At 53.8% G+C, this 16,663-nt stretch overlaps 6 protein-coding genes across 6 annotated transcripts; 3 read left to right on the forward strand and 3 right to left on the reverse strand.

Moving 5' to 3' along the window:
• Positions 1-155: 155 nt before the first annotated feature.
• Positions 156-3,153, forward strand: SEPMUDRAFT_145845 (glycoside hydrolase family 36 protein). The gene has a single exon (XM_016903300.1). It carries the CDS (start codon positions 382-384, stop codon positions 3,088-3,090), a length of 2,709 nt encoding a protein of 902 aa, XP_016764765.1. The 5' UTR covers positions 156-381; the 3' UTR covers positions 3,091-3,153.
• Positions 3,154-3,503: 350 nt separating this feature from the next.
• Positions 3,504-5,571, reverse strand: SEPMUDRAFT_152816 (uncharacterized protein). Its single transcript, XM_016907486.1, has 3 exons — positions 5,175-5,571; positions 4,891-5,108; positions 3,504-4,722 (listed from the first exon to the last, which is right to left on the reverse strand). Exons 1-3 carry the CDS (start codon positions 5,537-5,539, stop codon positions 3,689-3,691), a joined length of 1,617 nt encoding a protein of 538 aa, XP_016764766.1. The 5' UTR covers positions 5,540-5,571; the 3' UTR covers positions 3,504-3,688.
• A 152-nt stretch (positions 5,572-5,723) lies between these two features.
• On the reverse strand, positions 5,724-9,526 carry SEPMUDRAFT_145849 (galactose oxidase). Its single transcript, XM_016903301.1, has 2 exons — positions 8,967-9,526; positions 5,724-8,915 (listed from the first exon to the last, which is right to left on the reverse strand). Exons 1-2 carry the CDS (start codon positions 9,325-9,327, stop codon positions 5,968-5,970), a joined length of 3,309 nt encoding a protein of 1,102 aa, XP_016764767.1. The 5' UTR covers positions 9,328-9,526; the 3' UTR covers positions 5,724-5,967.
• A 687-nt stretch (positions 9,527-10,213) lies between these two features.
• Positions 10,214-10,516, forward strand: SEPMUDRAFT_112687 (uncharacterized protein; the record flags this gene model as incomplete). The annotated part of the gene is made up of 1 exon (XM_016900991.1): positions 10,214-10,516. One exon carries the CDS (start codon positions 10,214-10,216, stop codon positions 10,514-10,516), a length of 303 nt encoding a protein of 100 aa, XP_016764768.1.
• Positions 10,517-11,205: 689 nt separating this feature from the next.
• SEPMUDRAFT_145850 (peroxiredoxin-6) lies at positions 11,206-13,067 on the reverse strand. Its single transcript, XM_016903302.1, has 4 exons — positions 13,008-13,067; positions 12,224-12,817; positions 11,961-12,126; positions 11,206-11,887 (listed from the first exon to the last, which is right to left on the reverse strand). Exons 2-4 carry the CDS (start codon positions 12,565-12,567, stop codon positions 11,711-11,713), a joined length of 687 nt encoding a protein of 228 aa, XP_016764769.1. The 5' UTR covers positions 12,568-12,817; positions 13,008-13,067; the 3' UTR covers positions 11,206-11,710.
• A 1,299-nt stretch (positions 13,068-14,366) lies between these two features.
• On the forward strand, positions 14,367-16,555 carry SEPMUDRAFT_160077 (MFS general substrate transporter). The gene is made up of 2 exons (XM_016907879.1): positions 14,367-16,104; positions 16,177-16,555. The coding sequence occupies exons 1-2, from the start codon at positions 14,480-14,482 to the stop codon at positions 16,328-16,330; spliced, it is 1,779 nt and encodes a 592-aa protein (XP_016764770.1). The 5' UTR covers positions 14,367-14,479; the 3' UTR covers positions 16,331-16,555.
• The last annotated feature ends 108 nt before the right edge of the window (positions 16,556-16,663 follow it).

The following is a 16,663-nucleotide window of genomic DNA, read 5'->3' on the forward strand; positions in this document are numbered from 1 at the left end:
GAACTCGAGCTTCCCTTCCCCAGTGACGTGCTGCTCTGCTATAGCTCTACAGCTCCACCACCACCACGCAGGACACAGGTACAGGGACAGGTACATTGTACATTGTAGTGGAGAGCTCTCCCAATGGCACTAGAGTGCAGCAGGTAGGGAAAGGGAACACAACATCCACATCCACATCCATATCAACATGGTCGTTCAGCGCGTCAAGCAGAAGCAGATCTCTTTTGGCTGTAAGTTCATATTCTTGGCTATGGACCATCACCATCACCCTCACTGCTCCACTCACTAAGCAGGAGCACTCACCCGCGGGCAACTGCAGACTGCGATACGGTCAGTGGCGAACGCGTCTATCCTCCCCCTCCTCCCTCCGACGCTGCAGCCATGGCCGACGACGACCTGCTTCCTGAACAGCGGCCACCCGAGCAAGCGACCGTGTATACACCAGACTCGGACGGCGACATGGACGACTGCTACATCAACACCACCGTCTGGCCACCGCTGGCTCAGGCCACCGCCGTCGCCAAGAACCAAGATGGAGTCACCTTTACGGTACTCCTGGAGCATACCTCATCGACGACTTCCATTGCGGAGACGCCAGAAATCAGCGTCTGGCACAACCACGGCGGCGAGCATGACTGGGCGGAACTCCCACTCACTCTGTCCCCGGCGTTCGATCATGCATTCTTCGCCCGGGGCCCCACAGACGAGCATCTGACCAAGAAGTGGTACACCGGACATCTCTCGGGCAATCCGAAGCACGGTCAAGCGGTGTCGTTTACTGTCAAGTACCGTTTGAATGACAATTTTGACTGGAAATGGATGAAAGACGTGGCCGGCGTGAGTGATGGTCAACTCGTCTACCAGACCACAGACTTCGAAAAACACTCCGCCTATGACCTCAGACACTGGTTCAAGGGCATCAGCGACGATATCAAGGTCCAGAGTGAACGGCCAGATACAGACAATACTTTCCTCTACTCCCTCGCAGCACCAGTGGTGCCGGCGAACAAGCAAGACTCTGGATATCAGCATCACCTGCTGGGTGTTCCCGACCGCAGCACCACATGGTTTGGGCTGGTCCGCTTGTGGTCTCCCTGGCTGGCTCCTCGACAAGGCAGAGGCAAGTTTGAGGTAGACAAGGATGCTGTGGAGTTGTCATTCTTGCGAGAGGATGGCTTGCATGTGGTTGTGCTGGGCGTCAGTGGCGTCGATGATGTGGTCACCACCTTCATCAATGACCACGCTGGCAGCATCATCATCAAAGCCCGCAACGACAGCACAGAAGCTCAATCGAGCCGTGTGCTGGTTGCTGTAGCAGACAGTTTCGAAGTGGCCAATGCAGCTGTGTGGTATCATGCGCGCAAGATCGTTCAATCGTATGGTGTTGCTGGCGACGCAAATGTTGAAATCCAGAGACTAATGGAGACTGTCCAACCGAGCGATAATGCCAATCCGGAGTGGTTCGAGGAATGGTACGATGGCTTCACCTTCTGTACCTGGAATGCACTCGGACAGAACCTCACGGCTCAGAAGATTCATGATGCGCTCGACGATCTTGCCAAAGAGAACATCAATATCACCAACCTGATCATTGACGACAATTGGCAATCTCTTGGCAAGGGCGACTCACAATTCACTCGCGGCTGGACGGCTTTCGAAGCCAACAAGGAAGGCTTCCCGGATGGCATGAAGTCCACTACCGCTGCGATCCGCACACGCCATCCCAATATCAAGCACATCGCCGTATGGCATGCCATCCTCGGCTATTGGGGAGGCATTGATCCCGAAGGCGAGATCGCCAAGAATTACAAAACCATCAAGGTAGAAAAGGAACCCGGCGTAGCAGGCGGTACTTTCACAGTCGTCGCCGCCGAAGACGCTAAACGGATGTACGAAGACTTCTACAGCTTCCTCTCCTCTGCGGGCGTCGACAGCGTCAAGACCGACGCTCAATTCTTCCTCGATCTCCTCTTCCACGCTCCAGATCGTCGTAATTTGATTCAGACATATCAAGACGCCTGGACAGTCGCCCATCTCCGTCACCTGAGCAGTCGAGCTATCTCTTGCATGTCACAGAACCCCCAAAACCTCTTCCATTCGCAGTTGCCTACGAACAAGCCTCGCCTGCTCGTTCGGAATAGTGATGACTTCTTCCCCGAAGTCGAAGCTTCTCATCCTTGGCATGTATTTTGCAATGCACACAATGCTTTGTTGACTCAACATCTCAACGTTTTACCTGATTGGGATATGTTTCAAACGTCGCATGAGTGGGCTGGGTTTCATGCCGCCGCAAGGTGTGTTTCTGGAGGGCCAATCTACTTTACGGACTATCCTGGAAAGCACGATATTGAATTGATCAAGCAGATGACAGCCCAGACTCCTAGGGACAAGACGATCATCCTGAGACCGCAGAATATCGGGAGAGCGCTGAATCCTTACAATTCATATAAAGACTTCGCGCTATTAAAGATTGGGACGTATTACGGGTATGCAAGGACAGGGAGCGGGATCGTGGGAGTGTTCAATGTGTCTGGCAAAGGCTTGAGCGAATTTGTGAGGCTAAAAGAGTTCCCCGGGACTGATTCTGCGGACGAGAACGAGGCGGAGTTCGTCATTGGAGCTTTCACCAATGCAAGGTTCAGCGAGCCGATGAAGTTGAGCGATGCTTCTGCGATGGCTGGAGTGGAATTGCAGGTGGGTGGATGGGAGATTCTCACAAGTTATGCCTTGAGAAGTTTTGATTTGGGAGGTGGGAAAGCAACCACCAAAGTCGCCATGTTGGGTTTGATTGAGAAGATGACGGGTTGTGCTGCTATTACAGGCTATGATGTGTACGTGGAAGACAACGGACGATTGAGGTTTTGGATCTCTTTGAAAGCGCTCGGTGTGCTAGGTATATGGATCTCGGACCTGCAGGACAGAACTGTAGGAGATGGGTTCATGGTTCTGATTTATGGCAAACCGATTCCGGCTGAATGTGTTCAGAAGAATGGCAACGTCCTGAAAATTGACGTCGAGAAGGCATGGAAGGAGAGTGGAGAGGATGTCGGTTGGGGCAATGAGATCACCATGGAGATTTTCATGCACTGAGCCCAGTAATGTTGATGAAAACACAAGGTTTGAGGGGAGACAGAAGAAAAGGGGAAGAAACGCAGGAGAATAAGGTAGGTCTCTCTATGTCTATACAAAACCATCAGGTATACATTCATGTCAATACAAATATGGAAAACATTATCACGACTCGTACCTCCTAGCTACCTTAGCTGCCCACTCGAGGTATGTACATGCTGTCTTTTCCTTTCTTTGAAAAAGAATTCAGATGCGCTGAACAAATTGGATAAAATCAATAAATCATTATACAATCCCAAGGTTGAGATCTATGTATCTGAAAATCAATCCCCAGAAGGTGTACCAATCAGCCATCAGTCGCCATCGTCCTCGCGTCGGGGCAAGCGAGACGTCTCTAGAGTCAAGACAGACATGACAAGCCAATAAAACATTAAGGCGGGTCATTTTTTTTTGAAGCTACTAAAACAACTGATTTTGGTATGCTAGAGTGAGACAGAAAAGTTTTACACCTCCACGGCAAGCACATACCTGTCTAAGCTATTCTCATTGATCCGTCGCGCGCGCGCACATGTACTGCTACTACACATGCTACAGGTATACGAGCTCGCCAGAAGGACACCTAAGCTGGAGGTGGCGGTGGTGGAACATCGCTCGGCGGAGGAGGTGGTGGGAGATCAGCAGGCGGTGGAGGTGGCACGGCATCGTAGCCACCAGATGGCTGTTGCCAAGGAGCCTGCTGTGGTTGCTGCCATGGGGCTGGCTGCGATGGGGGCTGTTGCCAAGGAGCTGCGCCGCCGCCGCCGCCGCCGCTGTGAGCACCTCCGCCGCCGCCGCTGTGAGCACCTCCGCCCCTGTTGGCCCAAGGCGCAGGAGCACCAGTCGGGCCTCCATAGCCTCCGCCATTGCCATATCCGCCGTCGTTGCCACCACGGTTCTCCCAAGGTGCAGGACCGCCTCCGCCCTGGCGCGGTTGCTGCCATGGAGCAGCAGCACCAGTCGGACCACGTTGCCATGGCGCAGCTGGACGAGCTCCGCCGTTAGCGTCAGCAGCGCCAGCTTCGTATCCAATTTGGCGCTGGGGTACAGAAGTGTCCAAGGCAGGAGCGCCACCACCGCCAATCTCGTTCATGAGCTTCTCGTAGTCTCCCTCGATGGCATTCTGTGGAGCGCGCGGTGGGAGATCGCGGCCGAAGTTACCGCGCTGGCGATCTGGACAGTCGCGAGCCATGTGACCAGCATTACCGCAGACGCGACAGATGATATTAGCAGTAAAGTTGCGTTGCTGCGGACAATCGTATTTCCTGTGGCCAATCTCGCCGCAGTTCTGGCAGGCCTGGTTTTCGTCGTCACGAAGAGTACCGTTGAGTGCGGCAAGCTCACGAAGCTGATTGCGCTTCAATTCGTTCTGGCCTTCTGGTATGGAGGCAGCAGTCTCGATGACATTGTGGATCAGCTCTTTCGCCTTGTTGACCTTCTCTTCCGTGTCTGCCATGATCAAGCAGTGCAAGTCTTCGTCCTGGTTACTGGCGTGAGCGGCATCAGATTTGCCCTTGCCTTCTTTGACGGAACCCTTTCCACGAATGGCGATCTTGGCGCCGGATTGTGTCTCCATCTTCTTGAGCGTGTTACCACGAGGGCCAATGAGGAGGCCGACTGTTAGTGGAGAAAGGCTAGTGTTAGTGACGGTTGAGTTTGTGTAGGATGTGCAGTGTGAGTTAGCAAGGGAGGGTTAGTACGGCTTTTGATCGCCGTAAACAACAGAGTGCAAGGCATTGACTGAGCGTCGTTGCATGGTGATGATTAGCGGGTTAGATAGCATACTGAAGTTAATCTCCGGGTAGTCGTTGACCGGCACGTAGACTTTCTCTTGCGTCTTGGTGGGTCTCCTATAGTCAGACGGCGGATGGTAGCTGGGGATGATCTTCATCGCCTTTTCAATCAGCTTGTGCCGCTCGTCTTCCAGTCTCTTTCTGTAGCGGTATTCGCGCGTGTTGACACGGCGACCAAAGTTGTCGTACTGTGGCGGCGGCGATGGAGATCTGGACGGTCCAGTCAGTGTACGTCCTCGTGCTGTCTCAAAGCAGCTGTAGCCTCCTCTCACTGACCTGTCACCATCAGCTGGCACGACATCATTGATGCGCAGCTTCTGGCTAATCTCCTCAATGCGCAAATGCGTCACATAGGCATCGAGCTGCTCCGCCGTCATGGCAGCAGTGATGGCCGTGGGCAAGTTCATCAAGCCGGCGGCCTTGTTGTCCGAAGCATCACCCCATCGGTTTCTCTTGCGCCGCTTCTTGGTGCCATCCGGGTTGAGCTCGACGGTTTTGGTGCGTGGCTCTGGGCTGCGGCCTCGCTTCATCTCACGCGGCGGCTCTGTGTCGCCTTCGGGTCCATCCTCATCGCCGAACTTGCGTCGCGGTCCGAGAGGAATGGTGTTGGCGCCGGTCTGGCCGACTGCTCTCCACGACATGATGGAAGGTTGTTGTCGTGGTTGGAATTGAGATGGTGGTTGTAGTAGTAGGGAAAAGAGAAGGAGAAGTTCCGAGTCAACTTCCGACGTCCAAGGATCTTTTCCAATCCCCCTACCGAGAACGAACTCACGTGACATGGCGGCTACTGCTGCTGACCTTCAATTTACATGAGGTACCTCCTATTTCAGGTTCATTTCATTTTTCTTTCGGCAGGAAGCCGTACAGAAGACTACCTAAACTAGTATCTGATAAAGCAGCAGACACAAAACCGAAACGAGATGTGGCGATACGGTGCAATAGCTCTCGTGTGATACTCAGCCCATGGGTATCGAGCAGCAGCGCCATCCCCAGCGATAACGTACTCAAAAGCAAGTCATGACCATCCGCCGGCCAAGCGCCAGATCCCATCTATCTATCCATAGGTACTCTAATTCGCTGCAATGCCCAGACCCACGCGACCACCCTCTGCAAACCCATCTCGACCCTTTTCTCGCATGCGTCGACCTTCCATCAATCCTCTCAACCCACGCTTCTGCAGTCCAACGACTGAACTCAGTGCACCGTTCCACACATCCTGCACTTCTTTGCTGCTATGCGCGAAGATCTCGCTCTCACTCATGCTGGTAGTCGAGACCGCACTCATGGGCTCTTCATCTGTATCATCGGCTGCAGCGCGTGGCCCAGGTCTCAACGTGTTACGAACACTGCGACCATTCGCCATATCGGTGTCGATGCGCAAGCTAGACAATGAGCGAGGATTGGCACTCTGGCTGCCGTTGAGCAAACCCTCCAGACCAGCGAGACTAGCTGTTCGGACCGGGATGTCGCTCCTGGGAATGGAGCGCGTATTGGTTGCGAAATGGATGCTGTCCCCTCCTCCTGCGCCCATGGCTGCAGCATTGAAAATTGCTGCAGCATTTCGGCCGTCAAGGCATTGGTGCAAGCGTTCGATTGTGGCCTCCTGCAGACCATCAATCTTGTATGGTCGTGCAAGCTGCAGGAGCGAGCAAAAGATTTGTGGCGTCGCTAGCGGATGTGGTGGCGAGGGGAGTGTGGAGATGTACAGGTAGTGTAACAGGGCATGCAGCGTTGGTGCCGTATGTGGAAGATATAGCAATCTCGGTCGCGTCGCAGGGGGTGCTGTTCGCGTATCTGGAAGACTTGTGTCGGTCGCCAGACTATTGTTGGTCAGTGTGGTTGTGCCCGACATTGTGGAGGTCAGCGAAGGCGTGATGGTAATGCTGGAGTTTCGCGAAGGATGTCCTGCAGCGTTTGGCCGCAGTGTGGCAGTGTCTGCTCCATTTTCAGCTGACATCAAAGACTCTCTCAGCAGAGTGATGAAGTGCGGTCCCCATCGCCGAGAGATCAAACGTGAATTGACAGGCACCCGTGTGCCATCGATGGCGAGAAAGTCCATATCGGCAAGCTCGCGCACATTGAGTGCGAGCGCACCAATATCTTCCGCTGCAGATGAGAGCAAGCGGCAGAAGGCAGCGTCATCTTTGGAGGGCGGTAGTGGTTGAGGAAGTACGCTGGGTATAGCGCTTGCCGATGTGTAAGAAGATGTGGGCTCAGCTACGCGCGGATTGTCGTATAGGCCGAATGCCTCCAGCTCAACAACGCAGATGTTGGAGAAGTTGATACGACGATTGTTATAATCATCCACGAGGCTGCGCTTGCGATTGCCCAAAATCACAAATGCATTGTGTCGAGCCCAGAGCACACCACGATTCCAACTGCCCTGACTGAAGATGCTGCCGCCAACATCGATGCGGCTCCACGTGAGGGTGCGCAAATCTAGCGCCCACAGCGCGTACTCTTGCTTCGATGATGTGAGGAACGTGCCCGATACCACGAAATGATTGTCGATGACGCCGCCATTTGGAAATCGAAGGCCCGGCGGTGACACAGCCGTCTGCATAGGCTTCTCTGTGAGCGTTCCGTCGGGGAGACGGACTTGGAGCTCCAGCTTCACGTCAAGGAAATTGTAGTTGGAATAGATCAGCATTGGCGATCCTGATCCAATGGTAGTGGGCTCTTCATCGTCTTCTTCGAGCTCGCTGTGCGCGTGAGGTCCAGCGCCGATTTGGCTCGCACTCATCGTGGTCAATGGTGTCACAACACTGCGGTAGGCACCGCAGCTACGACCCATTCCTGTGGTGCCCGTCCATTTCAGACTTCGCAGATTAAAGATGCTCACTTGTTCAATGTAGTGATTTGCGCTATCTTGACCTCCCACCACGACCATTTCTGCTCCACCGGTACCGTCGAGGTGGACACCAAGCGATCCCTCATTAGGCTTATCACTTGCGGGATTGTGGTGTACGGCAGACATTGGCGCGTCCTTTGAGGCGAACACTGCTGCTGATGGTAGTATCGAGGCGCAGTGGGCGTAACGTCCCTGTGGCGCGTCGGGCGTATTGAGCTTTGTCCATGTCTGACTCGGCACATCATAAATATGAACGTCAGACATCACAATGACTTCGGGCTGTGCCTCTGCAGCTGGGTCTTGCGGAGGCGCGGGTGACATGCCGCCATAGCATACCAGCTTGGTGTCACCAAGTGCACATACGCTGTGGAAATAGCGAGGTGGTGGAATGTCGCCAGTAGTATCCAGCTTCGTCCAATGGCGACGTATGAGGTCCAGCTCGTAGAGATTGGCGGTCAACTGTGGCTTCGTTCGTGAGAGTCGTCGCCCGCCGAACACGTACAGCTTATCTCCCAGTACCGTTGTGGTCGCGCCAACGAGAGGATGCGGCTCCCGTCCCGTGGTGCGATGTACATTGCACACCAAGCCTGAAAGTCCAGCCGGGTTGGCTGGGGAGGATGTGGTTTGTGGGTTTGCTGAGCTGATGGATTGTGAAGGAGTGTGTTGACTAGGTCCATTATCGTCGCCATGGGTGGATTCAGCCTCGGAAGCAGACTCGTACTCTGATCGCATGCCAACCAGGCTCACCTGGCTGCTGTGAGCGCTGATGTTTGCATGCGAACCATTCTGACTGTTAGGGTATAGTTGTCCTGAAGTGGGACGAGACACACTGGAGTCCATAGTATTGGCCCGACTTGATTCCGGCGTCGTCGAAGACATGGTGAAAGGCGATATGGGTGGTATGGGCGAGAGTGCCAATGGCGGTAATTGGTGGAAAGACAGTTTCCTTGGCAGGGTCGTGTCGCACTTCGTCTTTGTTGGAGTGCCCCAGTCCGGACAATAGGGTATCTTTATTGGTACATGCCGCGGCGTGGATCGAGGGCTAGCGGGATGCGAGGGCAGGCATGCAGACGCAGTCGTGGGCGATGGGGCAGTACTGCTCGGAATCGAGTATGTGAAGGACCCAGAACTCGGCTCCGATTCGGAAGGAACGTAGGAATACTCTTCTGGAATGACAATCGGTACGTGCTTCAGTCGGACAGGTGATCTCGGCTTACTTGGAAGTAGTGGTGTGGTCGACAGGTCAAAAGAATCGTGCGGTGAAGATCCAGCAGTCGATGTAGAGAAGGCACGAGGCACCACAGGATCAGACCTGGACCGCGAAGGCTGCTTTCTCTCTCGTGTAAATGCAGCTACCCACGAGCGAGAAGACAATGGAGTGGACTGCTTCTTGACCGATCTGGTCTTCAGTCCTGATCTGCTCCGATCCAAGGACCGACCTGCAGCAGACTGGGTGTCTGAGGTCGAGGTCGACGGATGATGGCCGTCTTTCTTCTGCTTGGTAGACTTTACACTACTCTGATCAGAGCGTTTCTCAGCGGCCGCCGGGAAAGCGAAGACCCCTAGAGGAACAGACATCTGCGGTCAGCTCGCGGCACAACTGTTCGTGAGGTATGATGTCGTATAAGAATAAGTTCCGTGGTACTTGGCAAAGCAAGCAAAAGCAACGTTGCAGCGAGAGTGGCATTCAGGTATCAAAGCAGAGAAGGATTCAAGTGAGTGCGGTGAGGGAGGAGGAGGAAGAAGAAGAAGAAGAAGAAGAAAAGGGCATTTCGATGTGGACAGGCACACAGTGAGTGGATGATGGTGAGGAGCAGTGCCGTAGGAGTGCTTGCGTGTGGGCGCAAGGCCTTTCTTTCGACCTCGCAGCAGCCTCGTTACGTGTGGCTCAGGCGCTCGATCTCCCGGCGGATATTGTTGTACGCTGGTGCGTGGTGGGTTTCAGGTAGCCAGGTGCACCGCTGAACAGGCGGAGAAGGGCGTCCGTTTGACGGCCATCCTTATGCAGGTATCCTGCTGTGCCATGCTACCGGATGCCGTCGCAGCGTGTGTTTGTTTCCCTCGCGCGACGGCAGGGATAGACTCCCAGATTGACCGAGTGCGGACAGGGCCGACACGGGACAGAGGACAACAGTTCGCACGCAGACTCACCTGATCGGATGTGGTAGTAAGGCAGTAGGGGGGGATGGTGGTGGTGGTGGTGGCGTCCAGGTTCTGCGCTGCAATGGTGGGCCGGGGCGTGTTTGGCTGGGCGAAGCAGCACTCACTCGATGCCGTCAAGGTTGAAATAATGGGTGGTCAGGTCTGTCGACGGTTAGGAAAAGACTAGTGGATCACTGGATTTGGTGCCAGGTGGAGAGGGCGGGAGCCTCGCTTAGCGGACCAATCACGCCCGTCGCTGGGCTGTGATCGCTCCTTCCCGCAACCGGGGCGAGCATTTCTCTGGTCGCCAACGTCCCTGGCAATGGCGAGACGTTGTGCCTTTGTGTGCGCAGATCGACGGCACTCTCCCGCAAGGGAATTCATGTCAGACAACAGACACCTGCCTGAGGTTGCGAAGTGCCCAGCTGTTGGCCGAGCAGCGCAAATTGCGACGGAGCGGAGAGTGGGAGCGGAGAGTGGGAAGTGGGAATGGGACTGTGGGAATGAGAGTGAGCGTCTTTCGTCTCCGGGTCGAGCTCCTCCCAATGGCCAATGGCGGATGCATGTCATGGCGTGGTGCATCAGCCTCACAGAGAGCGGGTGCATACAGCAGTTTGCCGGCTGAGGACGCTGCCTTCCCGCGCCCGCCACCCCCCATGAAGTGAACCGTGGACGTGCTACTCGGGGCGATGGAGAGCAAAGTTGCCTGATGCAGCGTGGAAGCCGAGCCTGCTCGCCTGCGCACCATCTCTACCAGTGGCTACCCAGGCACGATAGGACCGCACACTCATCTCAATGGATTGATGATGATGAATGAACCCGTCTCGTCTCGTTTCGTCTCGTCTCGTCTGCTCTACCAGATTCCCGTTTCTTGCCTCCTCATCCATGCGAGCTCGATCCCATCTCCGCGTCCTCTAACAGCTTTCCCAACAACTTCCCATTGGCACCAATGCGAGCAACAGTGCGATCTCTTCCCACACCTCGATCATTGCCGATCCGCTGTTGGAGAAACGCAGAGATTTCATCACGGACAGCTTACCTAGGTACTAGGTAGGTTACAAGCACATTGGATTCACATTACCTTATCAACAATACCCGCTTGCACCTTCCCGCCAACTCATCTATCTAATCACCCATTCCATTCGGCAGCCATGTCTTTTCTTTTATTTCGCACGTTTGTTTGTTTGCACTTCTTCCATGGAAGTCATCAATACAAGCAAAAGCAACGGAAAGCGGGGGGGCCAATTCGACGACCATGGGCACTCTGAAACTGTCACATTGCTCTCCCCGGAAAGCTCGGTGGATCTCGTATCCTTTGAATCACGGCTCTCTCATTATTGTGATTATGACTGTAGGTACATGTAAACATCAGACAGTGTATCTTGCCTCTCCCCAGAAGTCCCGCATGTCGGCACGGTGATGGTATCCCTGTGTTGAAGTTCTAGGCTGTGCTCAGTGCAAGGGATGGCGTTAGCGTCCCACTGCAAGTTCGCAAAGGGATATCGGGAATAGGTATGCCACCATCGTTCGGACCCTCACTACACGTAATTGCGAAAGCAGGTTTGGACTTTTATCATTTAATTCGGCGTAATCGTTCCTTATTTTGCCTATCCTCGCATGATGGCATGGCGGGGTATCAATCGAGTTCTATACCCCCGCTCATAATTCAAACAATCCATAATTCTCGTCTCATCTTGCTCTCCATCAATGTTTGGTTATTTTTATCGTCTCTGGGAGTCGCGGCTGTTCAGTAGCCTGTATCGGTCACTGGGCGTCCCCATTCATCTTCCCACACACTTCTGAAGAGCATTTGGGCGGTTCAGGCAGCAGCGGAGGTCTCTTCCTTTGGCAGTGGAGTGAAGCGTAGGTATGGCTTCACGACGTTGATCTTTGGGAAAAGCTTCTCAGCCTCGGGAGACTTGATGCTTGGGTGGACGATCACATCGTCACCTGGCACCCAGTTGATTGGAGTGGTGATGCGGTGCTTATCACCAGTCTAGAAAGTACAAGTGTTAGTTGATGATTCTGAATGTACCAGCCTCCAGGGCTCTAGTGGTGGGGCAACTCACCTGTAGCGAGTCAACAACGCGAAGCACCTCGGCGGTGTTTCGTCCAGTGGAAGCTGGGTATGAAAGGATCAGGCGAATGGTCTTCTTTGGGTCGATGATGAACACGCTGCGGATGGTGAAGGCGATGCCCTTCTCATCCACATTGGTAGCGTCCTGGTGGTCGATCCTATGCGTTCAAAAGTCAGTATTCGAAGCCTTTGCAGCAATTCTTTCGAGCTGCTCCTTCCTGCTCGACATGGGAGCCGGTCGTTCTTTCCACTCACATGTCGTATGCCAATGCCACCTGTCTCTGCTTGTCCCCAATGATAGGGAATCTCAAGTTGCTGCCTGAGATCTCGTTGATGTCCTTGATCCAACCGCCATGGCTCTCAATCGTGTTTGCTGAAAGACCAATGAGCTTCACACCACGCTTGGTGAATTCCGGCTCGAGCTTGGCGAATGCTCCCAGCTCAGTGGTGCAGACGGGAGTGTAGTCTTCTGGGTGTGAGAAAAGGACGACCCAGTTGTCGCCGATGAACTCATGGAAGTCGATGGGACCGGTGGTGGTCTCGGCCTGGAAGTTGGGAGCGATGCTGCCGAGGCGAAGAGGTGCTGTGCTGGAAGCCATTGTGAGTGGTGTATGTAGTCGAGGGAGTGGTGCGCGAGGATGTGATCAACAAGCTGTAGCAGTGATATGTGAGGAGGTAGGAGTAGTGCGGGTGAGGGTGAAAGAAGTGAGTGAGTTGGGTCAGAAAGAAATGAGGCAATACTCGCCTCCTATGACAATATTTTCTAGCTTCTGTGCTTTCCAACCCCACCGATCACGCAATCGAGGGATCAAGGTCGAAATACGCGTTTCTGACACAAGCCCACGCGTTCTACGGTAAGCCACGGTTAGCCACGGCATCGATCTGGCGTGGTGCAGGGGGCTGTAGTCCACATCCACACCTCTCGCCGTCGTGTCTTTGTGGCCATACCTCCCCATGCCACGCCGGAAATGGTATCATTGGTATGCCAACTTGCCAAGACGCCGTCATCTTTGTTCGGAAACGTAAAGGCTCGACATACCGTATCGCAGCTCACATTGTTGCTTGGTGAGCATCACATGATGAGATAGCCACAGGCGAGTTGGCGGGCGGGAAACGGAGGTGTTTGGCTGCACAGGAGTCTGGAGTACAGTACAGGACACTTGGCAATGCGAGTAGACAGACTTCACGTTTCTACTGGACAGTCATACGCTGCTTGCTTGACGAGACCTGCGCGATGCTGGGCGGCGTCTCTCTTCCGATCGGCTTGTTCGCGGCCAGGAGAGAAGTCCATATCCAGGACGTCCAGTAAGACCTCCTGCGTACCTTTTGTACAGATTGTTGCAAGATGTATATCGTCGAGGTGAGCTGCTGGGCTGAACTTGTCCTACCGTTTCCTTTCGCTTCAAGAAGTATTGATGGCTCTGCCGGCGGTGAGGTGTGATGGGGCAGGCTCCAGATGACAGTAGCATGTGGAAGATGATGTAGCAGTGCGGTCAGTGCAAACTTGGAAGAAGCAGACGTGCAGAGGAACCTGGCCGTCGATCAAGCCCACCTTTGATTAATAACATAACAATCTAAGCAGAGCTGCAGCCTCAAGGCTCAAGCCCTGAGGCCTGTAGAGGCAGACGATCAGGCAGACCTCCGAATCTCGGCCGCAAAAGACGTTCTCTTGAGTCATCATCGTAGCACGCAAAGCGGAACGGCCTTCAGCACGCAGAATAGTACAATTCAGCCGCCACGTGATGGATTGTCCCGAAACTACTACTGACAGGAAGCGCCGAGCGAGTTCTATCAGATCACCGAGTTGGATAGGGACTGATGCACAGGAGAGCGAGATATTGTGTTATCTGGGGTGAATGGTGTTCCGCTTGTTGCAGATACTTCACTCTCCTCCGAAAAGTGCTCAGGGCCGGGTGCCGCGTGCCGCTTTCTCAAGGCCCGACGGCGTGTGAGCTGCAGAAAGGCGGTTGGCGGGCGGGCGGGCGTCTGCTGAAGTGGAGGAGGACAGGATTCAGGCCTCTGACGCCATCTTCGAACCCTTCCATCTACCTGAATGTTCCCTCATGGATCGTGAAGTATTTTAACCAACTACCTTACCTCACCTGTAACTACATCAGGCTACATGTAGGTAACGACAGGCGGGACATGCAAGCAACAGAGCTCAGCTGATTGTACCTTCCCTACATGTACCGGACTGACTTCATCCACGTGTCAAGTGAATGAAGATGGCATATCCCATCAAATGCTGCCCGGGCGTCGGTACCAATGCCACGGGTCTCGGCTCGTAGCATACTTCTCTCCACGAGGAGAGGCTTGATATGTGATCGACGCTTCTTATTCCCCTCTCTCTCGCCCTCTCTCTCTCTCTCTCTCCCTCACCCACACACACACTGCTGCTGGACATCTCTTCCTCTCTGAGCTCCATGTCCTTTTCTCTTCACTCACCGCCAGTTGACCCATCCCTGCTGCCTATGACCGCACATTGCGAAGACGAATGAATGCGATACTACCATGGCAGCCTCCAATCTGAGTACGGACCAATTAGATGACCTCGAGAATGAGAAAAGCGACGGCGGCGTGAGAACGCAGACGAGAAGGCAAAGTCAAAAAGACTCGGAAAGCAGTTCCGGACACGACGACAGCGACATCCACCCACGAGACCAAGAGATCCAATGGAAATACCTCGAATTCGAGACCGAGCTCCCTCAACCAGCACATCTCTCTTCTCGGCCACAAGCGCGCAGAGATGACAGTCGCACACAACCTCCTCCTCCCGATCCGCCCGACCTGAAGAACTACGAGTCCCCTTTCCTCTGGTCGGAAAGGCGCAAAAGTCTGATGACATGGCTGTCCTGCATCGTCACTCTCTTCGTCGCTTACAATGCAGCCGCATACACGTCCGGCGTGGACCAAATGATGGCCGAATGGAACATCTCCCGAGTCGCCGCTCTCGTCGGCGTGACCACCTTTACCGCAGGTTTCGGGGTCGCGCCCATGTTTCTCGCACCCTTTAGCGAGATTAATGGACGTCGACCCGTCTTCGTGGCGACGGGCCTCTTGTGGGTGGTCTTTCAGATCGTGTGTGGTGTGACGCCGACATTTGCGGGCATGTTGATCTGTCGCTTTTTGGCCGGTTGTGCTTCTTCCACCTTCAGCACCATGGTGGGCGGCGTGGTGAGTGACATCTATCATGCCAAGGATCGCAATACTGCCATGACGCTGTTCACTTCTGGCGCATTGACGGGCACGGGACTGGGGCCGTTGGTCAGTGGATTCATTGCGCAGCATACCACCTGGCGCTGGATCTTCTATCTGCAAGTCATCATTGACGGATTTCTCATGATTCTCATTGTCTTCTTCTTCAAGGAGACGCGGGGATCCGTGCTCCTCTCTCGAAAAGCGCAGAAATTGAACCAATACTACGATGCACTGGAAGCTGCTGGCTATTACGGCGTCGTCATCGACGACGAGTCCGCCAACTCATCATCATCATCATCAGGAGGAGACCCCGAGAAGCAGCAGCACCAACCCCAGCGATCAATCATCCGCATGCGCTGGAAAGTCCTTGCAGACGAAGAACGCAGCTCGTTGGCAACCATGCTCAAAATCTCCCTCTTCCGACCCATCACCATGCTCTTCACCGAACCCGTCGTATTCTTCTTCAGCCTCTGGATCTCCTTTTCCTGGGCAGTCCTCTACCTCTCCCTCGCAGCCGTCCCCCTCATTTTCACCTCTACCTACAATTTCTCCCAACAACAAACCGGCGCCGTCTTCAGCGCCACCTGCATCTCCTCCATCCTCTTCACTGTTGTCGCCATCTATCAAGAAACCTGGCTCACTCCCCACCTCCCAGCCCACCATCAGAAAATCTTCGAAACCCCCGAGGGCAGACTCTACTTCGCCTGTGCGGAAAGTGCCCTTTTACCCCTCGGCTGCATCTGGTTTGCCGTCACGGGTGCATATCCCCAGATTCCCTGGATCGTGCCGACTTTGGGTCTCGCGTGTGCGACGATTGGAATTTTCTCCATCTATCTCGCCGTGTTCAACTATCTAGCGGATTCATATCACCGATATGCAAGTTCGGCATTGGCCGCGCAGTCGTTTTGTCGAAATTTGATGGGCGGTTCGTTTCCCTTGTAAGTCTGTCTTGTCGTATTCCTCCTTCGACGAAGTCGTGACTAACATGATATCTTTCACGAAAAAATCAGATTCACGACCCAAATGTTCCACACCATGACATTTCAAGGCGCAGGCGGATTTCTCGGAGGAATTGGATTTCTATTAACTATTGTTCCCTGGGTCTTATTACTCTATGGACCCAAGATTCGAGCCAAGAGTCGGCTTGCGAGGGAAATTATATGACGAAACGAAATTGGTTTAATTTCCCATTTTTTTTAAAAAAAAAAATGGAAGAAAACTACAAGAAGGAAGCCTGCAGGATAGTAGCAGCAGCAGTAGCATGCTCAGTCCGATAATGTGTGCGGTGAAACGAAATGAAATGAAACGAAACGAAGCATTAGATGGGGCTATGGGACTGATAGAAACATAGACTAACGAGAGCTCAATGAAGGGAAAAAGAAATCCGTCCGAAATATCTCGAGGAACGAGACGGACAGAACTACTGCATACTGCATAAGGGCAATTCCTGCTTATCCCCCTTTTCTTCTTCTTCCTCTTTTCTTCTTCTGTCCTCTC

The sequence above is a fragment of the Sphaerulina musiva genome, assembly GCF_000320565.1.
Source record: "Sphaerulina musiva SO2202 unplaced genomic scaffold SEPMUscaffold_1, whole genome shotgun sequence".
Lineage (NCBI taxonomy): Eukaryota > Fungi > Ascomycota > Dothideomycetes > Mycosphaerellales > Mycosphaerellaceae > Sphaerulina > Sphaerulina musiva.